This window comes from Clytia hemisphaerica, unplaced genomic scaffold (genome assembly GCF_902728285.1).
Source record: "Clytia hemisphaerica strain Z4C2 unplaced genomic scaffold, Clytia hemisphaerica genome assembly, whole genome shotgun sequence".
Taxonomy (NCBI): domain Eukaryota; kingdom Metazoa; phylum Cnidaria; class Hydrozoa; order Leptothecata; family Clytiidae; genus Clytia; species Clytia hemisphaerica.
Genome location: NW_027104188.1, coordinates 14,152 through 27,908, shown reverse-complemented (window position 1 = coordinate 27,908; position 13,757 = coordinate 14,152). Strand labels below are relative to the sequence as shown.

Here is a 13,757-nt window from a genome sequence, read left to right as displayed (position 1 = left end):
TTAATGCACAAATAAGGTCAAGATGGCGTTTTCAAAGTCTCGAAAAAAAAGTTCTTTAACTCCCTTTCGCCCTAGAGATATTGGTTGGCAACCCTTTTTCTATTTTATATTAGTTTTCACTAGCATAGCAAGGAACTAAACTTTCCCAAAATTGATTAAAGGTTAGTCAAATATGTAAATGCCAAACTTCTACTCTTAGGTGCCAAATAAACGGCCCCCCGCTTGTTAATTTTTCTAAAATTTTCCAACCCCCACAGACCTTATTAGGACCCCCCCCCCCCCGTTTATTAAAATTTCCAACCCCCCTCCCATTAGTCGAAGCAGCCCATTTATTTGGCACCTAAGAGTATTTGACAAATTAGCCTTGAGGAACAAAATTTGGCCAAATAACGAGCCAATCGTTCAAAACGCCCAATTTATTATCTGTTTTAAAAACTTACAAGATATCCTTCATGGTCTTGGATGAAATGAATATCTCCAACAGAACCTCCTTTGGAACCTTCACACAACAAATGCAATCGAAAAGTTTCTTTGCCCCATGAAGAAATCTTTTTCCATGATTTATCTTCCGGCGACGGTAAAATGCAAAATGTCCTTGGCGTTCGAATCTAAAAAAAAAACAGAAAACAAGAATGTGACGGAGCCCGATTTTCTAAAAAAAATTTTTTTAGCCAAATTTGGGCCAAAAAACGGCTTAAAAACGGGTTTTTTGGACTTTGTGAAAAATTGGATCATTAATTTTTTCTGATTTTTAGCATGAAAGTAGGGTACAATCATAGTTAAAGGATGGCTCAAGCAGATTTTTGCAAAAAAATTTTTTTGGCTCAAAAATCGTATTTTTATCTATAAGAACCACTTTTAATAAGAATACATCAATGTTCTTAGCCATATTATTATTATTATTTTTATTAAATTTTTTACGATGAAAATGTCACGGTGGAGTCTAATGATTTGAGTTTTCTGTAAACACTTATTATTTTTTTGGCTGAAAAACGAATCTTTATCTATAAGAATCACTATTTATGAGTATATATCAATGTTATTAGCCAAATTGTTTTTTTATTATTATTTTTTCTAACAGAAGAAAATGTCACGGTAGAGTTCGAGTTTTTATTAAGCTGTGCATTTTTCTGATAGTGGTTTTTATAAAGAAAAGCGCTTAATAGCTTTTTTATTTCTTTTTCAAAAATCTTTTTCAATAGTGTTGATAGTTTCTCTCAATAGATATGCTTTCATTTTCTTTATTTTTTTGTATTTTGACCAGTTATGTCTTATGTGTTTCATTGTTTCAATGTTCACTGATTAGTTTGATAACCAGGTAGGTCCATAAAAGTATCGCTTGTTGTTCAGAATACAATTGTGCATGTCTGTGCAAAGTTTCATGCTTTTTTCACAAACTGAAGTATTGTTATGATATTTTGGTCTAACAGACTAAACTAATTTGATTTTTTATAGGATGTGAAGTTAAATTCATTAAAGATTGTCTAACCTGTTTATCACTAAACACAAACCAAGTCATGGTCGATCTTTACATGGAAAATGCAAAATCACTTGGCGTTCCTTTTGAAGACGACCATATGAGAGAACTTTTACAAGCCTCGACTGATATGGGGAATGTATCAGCAATGAAACCATCTATTCATCCATGTTTCAAAATAAAATCAGAAGAAACAAACCATAATCATGGCTTTACAAAAGCCGCTGGATCTGAAGAAAGTCAGTTACCCACATTGAATTCAGCAAAGAGTATGGCAATGACCGCTATTGATATTGTTTGCGAGGAGGGACTTTTACAAAAGATTCAAAAAAGCTTCGAAGATTCCAAACCTTCAGCCCCTATGAAGTAGAAGGGCTCGTGAAGCAGAATTTGATCAGATTTTTTCATATGAAACTACTGAGTTTTGCAATACTTCGTTTTAAAGATTTTGAACATGTAGCGATTTATGTAATAATTTTTTCAAACTTTGGTATTTTTAGTGATTACTTAACAGTCCACAAAAAGTAAGGCTTATAATGGAATGAAGTGAAATGCTAGCTTGTTCATGAGACTAGTTCCTTTTTTCTTAACGGATATTTTTTAGAGCGCCACAAAAAAAGTCTTTCACTTGACTTGACTGATTGTTACATGGGTGAAATTGACTGTATCTATTTTAGGGTAAAAATGAAAGAAAAACTAAAACAGATCATTTGCGATACCATAGATTCCAAGAAGGTTGAACTAAACAATATTAGTCAAGAGATTCTGAAAAATCCTGAGTTGAATTTCAAAGAATTCAAAGCACATGCTTTGCTGACGTCATATCTTGAAAAAGAAGGGTTTGAAGTAGCAAAGAGCACTCCTTTGGAAACTTCATTTATTGCTCGTTATGGAAAAAAAGAAGGAATAAAAGTTGGAGTGATTTGTGAATATGATGCATTACCTGGAGTTGGACATGCTTGCGGTCATAATTTGATCGCTGAAGCGGGAATCGGAGCTGCTTTAGGTAATGAATTATATCTTCCAGTGTGAAAAATATATCAAAACGGCGCTATTTTAGTCCGACTCTCAGAACTATACTTCTTAAAAGAAGCTTTTTCGATGGTGAGTAGAAGTTAATCACTATCTAAAGTGGGTTAATTTTGATTTAATTCAGTGATTTGGTTAAAATGTAATTATTTGTGGGTTTTTGTTGAATGAATTTAAAAAGTTTGTTCGTGCGTTTAAAAATGCTGTGTAAGCAAAAGGTATGAGTTACTTTAAATGACAACCTTTATTTATGACTTCTCTTTTTTCCATAGGATTGAAAGCAGTAATTGATTCAAAACCTGGTTGTAATTTCCACTTGATCGTTTATGGAACGCCCGCGGAAGAAGGGGGCGGTGGAAAGTGTTTGATGATCGAAAAGGGCGTTTTTGATGAAGCAGATATTTGTATGATGTCTCATCCTGCGCCATATGAAATTCCAAATCCGATTTGGTTAGCTAGTTCTCAATATAGAATTGTTTTCACTGGTATGAAATTTCTTTTAAATTTTTTGTTAAATCACAGATTTTTTCATTTTATTGCTTCAAATAAAATTTCATTTTGAGTGCATTTTCATATACTTCCTAAGGCACTGAGTTTAAACCATATTGTTATCCTTTCTTTATTAATCTTTCCGGTTTTCAGGCAAAACAGCACACGCAGCAGCGGCGCCATGGGAAGGAATCAACGCATTAGATGCCGCTGTAGCATGTTATAATAACGTTAGTATGTTACGACAACAAATGAAACCAACTAATCGTATTCATTGTACTATTGTGGATGGAGGAGAAAGACCCAATATCATCCCTGAACGCGCCGAAATATTGTATTGTACTCGTTCACAGAAAGATAAAGACAATGAAAAGTTGATCGAAAAACTCAGAAGGTGCGCGGAAGGAGCCGCACAAGCCACGGGTATCATATTTTGAACATTTTCCAGACCCATTTTTGATTTATCTTTAACACATTTTGAAATAAATAAGTTTTGGTTTGTAAAAAATTCATAAGTAGGGGATAGTGGGTCATCCAAATTGAAATATTATAGCTGGAATTTTTAATTAGGTTTTGTGTATTTTCTGAATTATGACAACATCAAGCTAATGCATTTGTTTCGCCTCAAGTAGTCGAAAACATCTTAAGCTTTTTTTCGGATCACTCGTTACACATTGCGAATTTCCTTCATATTGGTCAACACGAAACACTAAAATTGCAGCTTTAACATAGAATACAAAAACATTTTTTTTCTCGCTTTTTCAGGCTGTACAATGGAGATGAAAAAAAGCGGACCATTTTACGCTGCTGTCAACACAAATCAAGTCATGATCGATCTTTACATCGGAAATGCAAAATCACTTGGCGTTCCTTTTGAAGACGACCATATGAGAGAAATATTCCAAGCCTCGACTGATATGGGAAATGTATCAGCAATGAAACCATCTATACACCCTATATACAAAATAAAATCTGAAGATGTAAACCATAACCATGGATTTACAAAAGCCGCTGGATCTTCAGAAAGTCAGTTACCCACATTGAATTCTGCAAAGAGTATGGCAATGACCGCTATTGATATCGTTTGTGAGAAAGGACTTTTAGATAGGATTCAGAAAAGCTTCAAAGAATCTTTACTTTCCTGATTGAATGGTTTCCGATATGGTGGATTGGCGGCAACCCACGCTAAAGCTCCAAAGAAGGGGTATTCTTTCCCATGTGTTCAGATGTCTCATTTCAAGATCCATGACACTGTCTGGCGAGACTCCTTAACCCAAAGCCCTATATGTTAAAAAATGTTTCCTGTCTTCAGAGCTTCAGCATGCCGGAAGAGAATTTTTACTTCGAGTGTCGGATATATTGTTTTATCGAGCTTGTGTAAGTGAAAAATGATACCTGAAAACTATCAAAATGTAATTGACATATATTACAGACTCGTTTTACTATTCTTCTTCATGGTTGTATAGTTTAATGGTTGTACCCCAAATTAGTTTTAATGTTTTGATACAAAGTATCGGCTTCTTTTTCAGGATAAAAATGAAAGAAAAACTAAAACAGATCATTTGCGAAGCCATAGACTCCAAGAAAGATGAACTAAACAATATCAGTCAAGAAATTTGGAAAAATCCTGAAGTGAATTTCGAAGAATTTAAAGCACATGCCTTGCTGACGTCATATCTTGAAAAAGAAGGGTTTGAAGTATCAAAGAGCACTCCTTTGGAAACTTCATTTATTGCTCGTTATGGTAAAAAAGAAGGAATAAAAGTTGGAGTGATTTGTGAATATGATGCCTTACCTGGAGTTGGACATGCTTGCGGTCATAACTTGATCGCTGAAGCGGGCATCGGAGCTGCTTTAGGTAGGTAAGATCAACTCACAAAGGATTATTGATTAATAAAGATTGAGAATAGCTTGAAAAATATTTTTCATTCTTTTTACTACTGTAAATATTGAATTATTGTTGATGCAGGTTGGCTTTAGACTACAAACTTTCAAATCTTTTTTGGAGGGTATAAAGGCAAAGATTTTTGGCTTAAATTTCTACTCATCGCCCACTCTAGGTCTCAAAGCAGTGATTGATTCAAAACCTGGTTGTAACTTTAATTTGATCGTTTATGGAACGCCCGCGGAAGAAGGGGGCGGTGGAAAGTGTTTGATGATCGAGAAAGGCGTTTTTAATGAAGTAGACATTTGCATGATGACCCACCCATCGCCTTACGAATTACCAAGCCCCTCTTCACTTGGTGTCGCCCAATACAAAATCGTTTTCAAAGGTAAGGTTCTGTTGAATGAAAACATGGATAAAAGAAGATTTACAGATACAATTTTATTACGGATCATCTGATAATGACTCATGAAAATTCTTGTATTGATCATGATCTTTAAATTTTATTTGGAAGCCGAATTATAATGAAAATGCAAAAAAACTTGGTGTTGGTTTTGAAGATGACCATATGAGAGAAACATATGGCCGAAGCACTCATTTGTGGGAAAATTGAATTCACAAGGGATTGAAAGTCTCTCGAACGCAAGATTATACGTTATAACCTTTCTCATTTCACATTTTCTTTATCCTCAGGCAAAACAGCACACGCAGCAGCGGCGCCATGGGAAGGAATCAACGCATTAGATGCCGCTGTAGCATGTTATAATAACGTTAGTATGTTACGACAACAAATGAAACCAACTAATCGTATTCATTGTACTATTGTGGATGGAGGAGAAAGACCAAACATCATCACTGAACGCGCGGAATTGTTCTATTTCGTTCGCGCGCAAACTGATAAAGAAGTTACAGGTTTAGTCGAACGACTCAGAGCGTGTGCTGAAGGAGCAGCCCAGGCTACAGGTTTGAATTTATCTTTTAATCCCCCTGAAAAGTTTTATCGATAGAATTAACCTTTCCTATTCGTGTCTTTTGATTTCTAATTTCAGTTCAGCTCAATTTTGACAATACTTGAGTGTTTGTTTGTCTATCTGTCTGCCTGTCTGGAGCAATGTGAAAGTGAATAATGATTTTTGGGCAATGACGACGAGTTTTTCAACATTTAAAATTTCGAATAGTGTGGAGATTTCAAATAATGTCAGATTTTTTCCTTAAAAAATACCTTAACCTTTCCAGCGCGCAACATTTTTACATCTTCAGCCCGTCTGCGCGCAACGTTTTTTGATGAAAATGCAATTTTCACGATAACCGTTATAACTTTTTGTAAAATTAACTTCAGAAAAAAACCCTTATATTTTTGGAAAGCCCTACCTTTCCCCTTTCTAAATATGTTTAACTGAGTACTTCAAACAATTTTGGACAGAAATTATGAAGCCAGACAAAAGGTATATGAAAAAACAATGTCGCGGAAAAGTCATTTTTTGGTGCAAAACTTCAAAAAATTATAGAGAACTGAAAAATTGATAAAAACACTTATACTTTTTTCTTTAGAAGGTTTCTTTATAGTTAGGTAATACAATTCCATACTTTTGAAAAGCCAAATAAAACTCAAACACTTTTATAAACCCTTACTTTCATAGCTAACTTTCTGCCTCCTCCTGTTTCACAAAATCACGCAACACAGCTTGGTCTACCATTTCTATTTTTGAAAAATGTTGCGTCATACCAAAACAAACCCCGATTGTTTCTTATCGGAAATTTCACGCTGATTCCGATTTTTTAATCGGTTTTACCGTACCTCTGACGGTTGGGGCGTAATCCGACCAAATATAAAGGTCACCTTAAAAACGTATCAGATACGTCTTTCGGAACGTATGGCGAACGTATCAGATACGTCTTTCGGGGCGGAAAGGTTAAAATTTTGAATTTGAATGCTAAAAAATGGTTTTAGTTTTAGAAATTATAGAAATTATTGTTCAGGAAAGTTCTCTCTCTAAATTTTCACAGGCTGTACAATGGCCATGAAGCAAAGTGCGCCTTCTTGGTCTGCTGTCAACACAAATGAAGTCATGATCGATCTTTACATCGAAAATGCAAAATCACTTGGTGTTTCTTTTGAAGACGACCATGCGAAAGAAACTTTCCAAGCGGCAACAGATATGGGGAACGTTTCAGTTGTAAAACCGTCCATTCATCCTTATTACAAAATACAAACAGAAGAGATAAACCACAACCATGGATTTACAAAAGCCTCTGGATCTGCAGAAAGTCAGTTACCCACATTGAATTCAGCAAAGAGTATGGCAATGACTGCTATTGATATCGTTTGCGAGGAAGGACTTTTAGAAAAGGTTCAGAAAGGTTTTAAAGAATCTTTACTTTCGTAATGAAATATAACGAACATGTGATTGCTAAGCCTCCAAAAACACAGATGTTCAGTTGCCTCTCTCTAATTCAATCTTCAAGGGCCAAAGAAGAGCAAGATTCGAATTACAGAGAGTATTTCATACAATTTTTCAGTTGAGGGGGCTAATATTTTAGTTCGAACTATTTAAATTTTTGAATAGTAGAGGTTTGAATGAGAGAGAGTTAACTGTTTACTGTATCTTTTTGCATGGCTGCTCCCGGCGTGCGAGTCGAATTGAGGGGGCCAAAAAAATATGTCGCACACCATGGTTAGGCGACGAAGAAAATTTTCGACTTTTCATCCTTATTTCACCCCTCTAAACGGTATATATAAGACTTTTTTAAAGTTAAAAAAATAACTTTGCAAAATAATGAGGGGGCCATGACCCGGGGGGGCCACTCGATTTCGAAACGACGGTATGTGCCGCGCAAAATTTGCTTTTAAAAATCGTACCCTTACAGTGCAGTTCAAAATGGCTGAAAAGGTACCCTTTCAGTGCATTTTCTCTTGATTTACCCAACCCTTATTTATAGTGCACGATATTTCTCAGCTGTAAACCTGCGTGAAAGAAGAAGCTTGGGATATTTTCTGTTTCAAAGAAAAACTGAGAAAATTATTCTTGTCAGCTGTAATTATAGAAACTTTTTCAAATAAACGAGAAGTAAAAAACTTTCTTTTTAACAATTATTTTGGATTTGTTTTAAAATTCGATCCTTGCAGTGCAATCTCACAGAAACACACCCTTACAGTGCATTTTGGGATGTTGAAAAACCCCACCCTTAAGCGCAGCACATGACGTAGGCCAGATCATATGAGTGTCCCCCCCCCCCTGGTGACGGGGACCATGTCCTTTTGTCATGTTTTTGTCTACTTGTAATTGTAAACTTTGGTAATTTTTAACTTGCATTATTTTCATACATCCAATTTCATACACCACTCACGGATAATTAATGAATTTTCTATCATATAAAAAGTGACAAAAGTAAAAATTTTTGCAATAATTTTAAAATAAATTTTTTTAATTCTCAAAAATTATTGTTGTTGTATTAAAATTTACCTTATTTCCTTTTTGTAATATTTTTTGAAGGTGAAAGAATAGAACAATGGATACATTAACATTAAATTTAAATTTTACAGTAAATTTAGCTCTTATTGATTGACTTAAATTTATTTGAAAATTTTTATAAGGAAGTTTCAATGTTATCTTGTCCGCTTTTTTTTTCAGGGTAGAAAATGAAAGGAAAACTAAAACAGATCATTTGCGAAGCCATAGACTCCAAGAAGGATGAACTAAACAATATCAGTCAAGAAATTTGGAAAAATCCTGAAGTGAATTTCGAAGAATTTAAAGCACATGCCTTGCTGACGTCATATCTTGAAAAAGAAGGGTTTGAAGTAGCAAAGAGCACTCCTTTGGAAACTTCATTTATTGCTCGTTATGGAAAAAAAGAAGGAATCAAAGTTGGAGTGATTTGTGAATATGATGCATGACCTGGAGTTGGACATGCTTGCGGTCATAATTTGATCGCTGAAGCAGGAATCGGAGCAGCTTTAGGTAGGTAAGATAAGTTCAACAATATCATATTCAAATAACTAATCAGAAAAGTTTGAAAACATCTTTTCACCCACCATTCAAAGTTATGATCACCAGGGTAACTAGTAAATGTTTGGGAAAAGAGGTGACGATACAGCCTTAAAGCCATGAAGTATGTCTTAAAAGTGAACACTTTACCTTTTCAACATTTTCTAAGCACCCACTCATGCTATGTTAAAAAGGTATGTACAGTTGGAAAGGTATTTTTGAGGAGAATGCTATAATATAATAAAGAATTCGGAAAAAAGAAAATTAAATGAAAATTTTTCTACTGGTTTAACATTCACAAAAGAGCACTTTTTAGAATATTTAAACCTTTCTGATTCCAAAACTCAATTCAGATTTTTGGTATGATACTTACTTTGGACCAAAGTTGGGTATAATGGTCAAAACTCATCCGAAATAGCGAAAAAAAACCTAGTTTTTGTGCCGTTTTATCAAACCAGTAGAAAATATATTTTCTTTTTGGACCTACCCCGGTGGGATAGAGGTCCTATAAATTAACCGATGTCCGTCCGTTCGTCCGTTCGTTCGTCCGTCTGTTACCAGCTTTTCTCAGGATTGGCTCATTAGTTTTTTTTGATTTTTGGCACAACGATGCAAAATGGCAATGCCCAAAATGTGACGGAGCCCGATTTTTGAGAAAAAATCTGTTTGGGCAAATTTGGGCCAAAAACTACCTAAAAATAGGGTTTTTTGGACTTTGTGCAAAATCCTGTCATTACTTTTTTCTGATTTTTTGTACAAAGGTGGAGGGCAAGATTCTCTAAAGAATGGCTGAAGTGGTTTTTTCCGGAAAATTCTTATTCGCCTTAAGAAACGGATTTTCGTATTTTGGGGAAATTCCCTTTAACCAAATAAGAAAATATAGCTTTTCTCAATGTTAACTCATTATTTTTTTCTGATTTTTTGCACAATGATGCAAAATGGCAATGCCTAAAATGTGACGGAGCCAGATTTTCGAAAAAAAAATCTATTTGGGCAAATTTGGGCCAAAAACTACCTAAAAATAGGGTTTTTTGGACTTTGTGCAAAATCCTGTCATTACTTTTTTCTGATTTTTTGTACAAAGATGGAGGGCAAGATTCTCTAAAGAATGGCTGAAGTGGTTTTTCCCGGAAAATTCTTATTCGCCTTAAAAAACGGATTTTCGTATTTTGGGGAAATTCCCTTTAACCAAATAAGAAAATATAGCTTTTCTCAATGTTGACTCATTACTTTTTTCTGATTTTTTGCACAATGATGCAAAATGGCAATGCCTAAAATGTGACGGAGCCCGATTTTCGAAAAACATTTTTTTCCGGCCAAATATGCCGGAAATCGCCGTTTTTCTGGATTTTCATTGGATTTTTTTCTTATAATTGGTTGTTTTTTCATTCAAAAACATTATTAATAGCAATACCCACCATCAAGCATGTTTCAATTTTCAAAAAAATTGATTTTTGAAGCCGGAACTATTCAAAAATCGCCGGAACAACCTTTTTTCGCCGGAAAGACAGTATTTCTTGAATTTCTCGAGCTGTACTTAATATTTTTTTATGAAATTTTGCGCACTGATGAAAGATGAACTGGAACTTTCTATTTCTATTTTCCCTACTCCCCTTCCCTCTTCCCCCATCAACAATCAATGATAAAATTTAATGTGTTATGCATTTTCGCAAAACGCTATAATCATCTGACTGATTTTTTTCATTTTTCTTCTTATTGCCTTATTATCTAGCTTTCATCACCAGGTAGGTCCATTCAGTATGTTGCTTGTTACTTTTATTTTTCTTCTTCACTGTCAATTTTTCAAGAAATTTTAATCAATGGATTGTGAATTGATAAGCTGATTAATATTCTTTATATCTTCTTCCCTACTCCAGGATTGAAAGCAGTGATTGATTCAAAACCTGATTGCAATTTCCACTTGATCGTTTATGGCACGCCAGCGGAAGAAGGGGGCGGTGGGAAGTGTTTGATGATCGAAAAAGGCGTTTTTGATGAAGCAGATATTTGCATGATGAGTCATCCTGCGCCATATGAAATTCCGAGCCCTTCTTGGCTTGGTGTTGCCCAATACAGAATCGTTTTCAAAGGTAGGACTTTGTTTGATGGTAATAAATATCTATTTTTTATTAAACTTAGGCCTACAGCCTAAGTGCCAATCATTCATAAATGAATTTTTATCCGATTAGTACTAAAATGACGAATAATTTACAATACTAACTAATGACTGGGCAATAACATTTGAATTTTTCTGCACGTGTAAATACGTGATAATACATTAGAATATCTCATTCTTACGAAGAAAATCTTCCAAATCTATATTTTTATGCTTTACTATAATTATTTTTGTATTCTTTTCTCTCCTCAGGCAAAACAGCACACGCAGCAGCGGCGCCATGGGAAGGAATCAACGCATTAGATGCCGCTGTAGCATGTTATAATAACGTTAGCATGTTACGACAACAAATGAAACCAACTAATCGTATTCATTGTACTATTGTGGACGGAGGAGAAAGACCAAACATCATTCCTGAACGCGCCGAGATGTTTTATTTTGTTCGCGCGCAAACTGATAAAGAAGTCGCGAGTATGGTCGAACGACTCAGAGCGTGCGCTGAAGGAGCAGCCCAGTCTACAGGTTAGAAATTTCTCTCTTACTTGATGAACCAGCTTTTGTAGATTTCACTGCTATAATCTGTATGATCAAGCAACTTCCCAGGGGCTACTTTGGCACAATAGGTGTCGGGTATGTGCCATACGGGTCCTATTTTTAGCCCCCGAAAGTCTCTCAAAAGGTAGAAGAATCGAGTCTGAAAGGGTCCCAAAATTACGAAATCTAAAAATTGGAAAAATAGTCTCTCAAAGGGTTGCAAAAACGGCGAAATTCAGTAGTCTCTCAAAGGGTCGATTTTCGAACTTTGACTCGGACTTACCCGTCACCTCGCAAACCTAGTAGCTCCCCCCTGGGCAGCTTAAAATGTTGTGTGTTTATGGTCCGTCTTTAGAAGTAGATTGAAGTGTTTATGAATTTTCATAGGCTGTACTATGGAGATGTTTGAATCAAGTCCTTACTTCGCTGCTGTCAATACAAATCAAGTCATGATCGATCTTTACATCGAAAACGCAAAATCACTTGGCGTTCCTTTTGAAGATGATAGCATGAGAGACATATTGCAAGCTTCGACAGATATGGGAAATGTATCAGCAATGAAACCATCTATACACCCTATATATAAAATAAAATCGGAAGAAACAAACCATAACCATGGCTTTACAAAAGCCGCTGGATCTGCGGAAAGTCAGTTACCCACATTGAATTCAGCAAAGAGTATGGCAATGACCGCTATTGATATCGTTTGCGAGGAAGGACTTTTAGAAAAGGTTCAGAAAAGCTTCGAAGATTCCTTACTGTAGGCTCATTGAAATGGAACAGTTGATTTACAATTTGTGGGTATTGGTGTATTAGGTTTTATAGGAATATCTTTTAACCTTGTTTCACATTCATATATTACATTTCTGAAGTATTGTCTAAAAAAATGGTCTCGAATAAAATAATAAATGATTAAAGTAATACTGCGTTGGAAAGATAGTTCCAACTGAGGCTTTTCTTTTAAATTGTATTGTACAAGGTTTCCTTTAGCCAGGGTTTCCTTTAATGTATTAAAATGTGACCATTGCCATTTTTGGCTGGAACAGACTTTGACTAAATCTTCTTTCTTTTTATTTTTTCCCACATTCCATTTACAATTTGTAAACAGCATACACAACAGCAGTCACAAAGAAATGTCCATAATCAATCGTTAACTCTGTAAAATCATCATTTTCTTTATCCATCAAAGTTCTACTGGCAATCGAAGTTCCTTGGTGTAAATTTTGACCTACGTGAACCATCGAGACGATCCGATAACGACTGAATCCAAGATGTTTGACTTTCTCTTTGATGGAATTACTTGCAATTTTGGTGAGCTTTCCAAACAGCTCAGCTGCGTAGTTCATTCTATCATTGAATACGCTTTCCAAAACATCTTTCATAATCGGGGAAACTTTAGATGAATCGTATTTCCGAATCGGATGTAATCGATATCGTTCGATTGATTGTTTGTTCGTCTTTTTATTCAATCGATTCATTAGCAATGCAGGTGTTGTGATTCGTGAAAAGTGATATCCGTGGTGTCCTGCGGCGCTACTGGCTCGAGAGACCGTGCGGCTGGTCGGAGTAAGACATGACAAGAATGAAGGTGGCAAAGTCATTTCACCAAAACCTTTTTTGAACTCGAAAAAATTCCCTACGCGTTATACAATCCTGTTTTGTGAAGGTGCAAATTTCTTTTCCTTCTTCCAAAGACTATCATAAGACCATTTTCAATTTTTTCTAATCCTGTTTTTTTTTTTTTTTTTTTTTTTTTTTAAAGCTTTTTTTTTTCTTTCTGATAAAAATTTCTGATAGAAATATTTTCTCAATATATTTTTCTATTATTTTACAGTGATACAAAGTAAAATAAGAATTTTAGAAAAAGAGGGAAAGTTTACAATAAAAATGTGGACATGATTCCTGAGGAGCTCTCCAGTTAGCCAAGTCACGTAAGTAAAATGGTTCTTGAATTTTCCAACAGTTTAAGGGTACTGTTTAATAATATGTTTTTTTATCCTATGGCTCAACAGGGGCACTCATTGAAAGTAGAATGGGCTGCTCCATTAAAAACCATACAAGGGGGGGGGGTGGACGAACCTTTTTAAGTCAAAAAAATTGAAAATGTGTGGTTACCCCCTGGGATGGAAATTGGCAAAATTTGCAAAAATACCCTTGGAAAGATTCTTTTAATACCTTGAATCGAGGGTGGACGAGCTAAAATCAGTCTTTCAACCTCTGGAAATTTTAGAATAACTT

At 35.2% G+C, this 13,757-nt stretch overlaps 4 protein-coding genes and 1 pseudogene across 4 annotated transcripts; 4 read left to right on the top strand and 1 right to left on the bottom strand.

The window, feature by feature from the left end:
- Nucleotides 1–1,517: 1,517 nt before the first annotated feature.
- Nucleotides 1,518–1,847, top strand: LOC136814918 (xaa-Arg dipeptidase pseudogene; annotated as a pseudogene).
- Nucleotides 1,848–2,126: 279 nt separating this feature from the next.
- LOC136814926 (xaa-Arg dipeptidase-like) lies at nucleotides 2,127–4,182 on the top strand. The gene is made up of 4 exons (XM_067071351.1): nucleotides 2,127–2,483; nucleotides 2,779–2,991; nucleotides 3,149–3,418; nucleotides 3,761–4,182. The coding sequence occupies exons 1-4, from the start codon at nucleotides 2,162–2,164 to the stop codon at nucleotides 4,138–4,140; spliced, it is 1,185 nt and encodes a 394-aa protein (XP_066927452.1). The 5' UTR covers nucleotides 2,127–2,161; the 3' UTR covers nucleotides 4,141–4,182.
- Nucleotides 4,183–4,524: 342 nt separating this feature from the next.
- On the top strand, nucleotides 4,525–7,267 carry LOC136814917 (xaa-Arg dipeptidase-like). The gene is made up of 4 exons (XM_067071341.1): nucleotides 4,525–4,853; nucleotides 5,056–5,268; nucleotides 5,574–5,843; nucleotides 6,888–7,267. The coding sequence occupies exons 1-4, from the start codon at nucleotides 4,532–4,534 to the stop codon at nucleotides 7,265–7,267; spliced, it is 1,185 nt and encodes a 394-aa protein (XP_066927442.1). The 5' UTR covers nucleotides 4,525–4,531.
- A 1,251-nt stretch (nucleotides 7,268–8,518) lies between these two features.
- On the top strand, nucleotides 8,519–12,440 carry LOC136814925 (xaa-Arg dipeptidase-like). Its single transcript, XM_067071350.1, has 4 exons — nucleotides 8,519–8,842; nucleotides 10,747–10,959; nucleotides 11,238–11,507; nucleotides 11,907–12,440. The coding sequence occupies exons 2-4, from the start codon at nucleotides 10,842–10,844 to the stop codon at nucleotides 12,281–12,283; spliced, it is 765 nt and encodes a 254-aa protein (XP_066927451.1). The 5' UTR covers nucleotides 8,519–8,842; nucleotides 10,747–10,841; the 3' UTR covers nucleotides 12,284–12,440.
- Nucleotides 12,441–12,610: 170 nt separating this feature from the next.
- Nucleotides 12,611–13,120, bottom strand: LOC136814916 (dynein light chain Tctex-type 5-A-like). Its single transcript, XM_067071340.1, has one exon. It carries the CDS (start codon nucleotides 13,118–13,120, stop codon nucleotides 12,611–12,613), a length of 510 nt encoding a protein of 169 aa, XP_066927441.1.
- Between the last annotated feature and the right edge of the window lie 637 nt (nucleotides 13,121–13,757).

Coding starts and splice junctions, on each gene's coding strand:
- LOC136814926 (XM_067071351.1), top strand. CDS start 2,162: ATGAAAGAAAAACTAAAACAGATCATTTGCGATACCATAGATTCCAAG. Junction 2,484..2,778: donor GGGAATCGGAGCTGCTTTAG/GTAATGAATTAT, acceptor TTTTTTCCATAG/GATTGAAAGCAGTAATTGAT. Junction 2,992..3,148: donor ATATAGAATTGTTTTCACTG/GTATGAAATTTC, acceptor TCCGGTTTTCAG/GCAAAACAGCACACGCAGCA.
- LOC136814917 (XM_067071341.1), top strand. CDS start 4,532: ATGAAAGAAAAACTAAAACAGATCATTTGCGAAGCCATAGACTCCAAG. Junction 4,854..5,055: donor GGGCATCGGAGCTGCTTTAG/GTAGGTAAGATC, acceptor CGCCCACTCTAG/GTCTCAAAGCAGTGATTGAT. Junction 5,269..5,573: donor ATACAAAATCGTTTTCAAAG/GTAAGGTTCTGT, acceptor CTTTATCCTCAG/GCAAAACAGCACACGCAGCA.
- LOC136814925 (XM_067071350.1), top strand. CDS start 10,842: ATGATCGAAAAAGGCGTTTTTGATGAAGCAGATATTTGCATGATGAGT. Junction 10,960..11,237: donor ATACAGAATCGTTTTCAAAG/GTAGGACTTTGT, acceptor TTCTCTCCTCAG/GCAAAACAGCACACGCAGCA. Junction 11,508..11,906: donor AGGAGCAGCCCAGTCTACAG/GTTAGAAATTTC, acceptor GAATTTTCATAG/GCTGTACTATGGAGATGTTT.
- LOC136814916 (XM_067071340.1), bottom strand. CDS start 13,120: ATGACTTTGCCACCTTCATTCTTGTCATGTCTTACTCCGACCAGCCGC.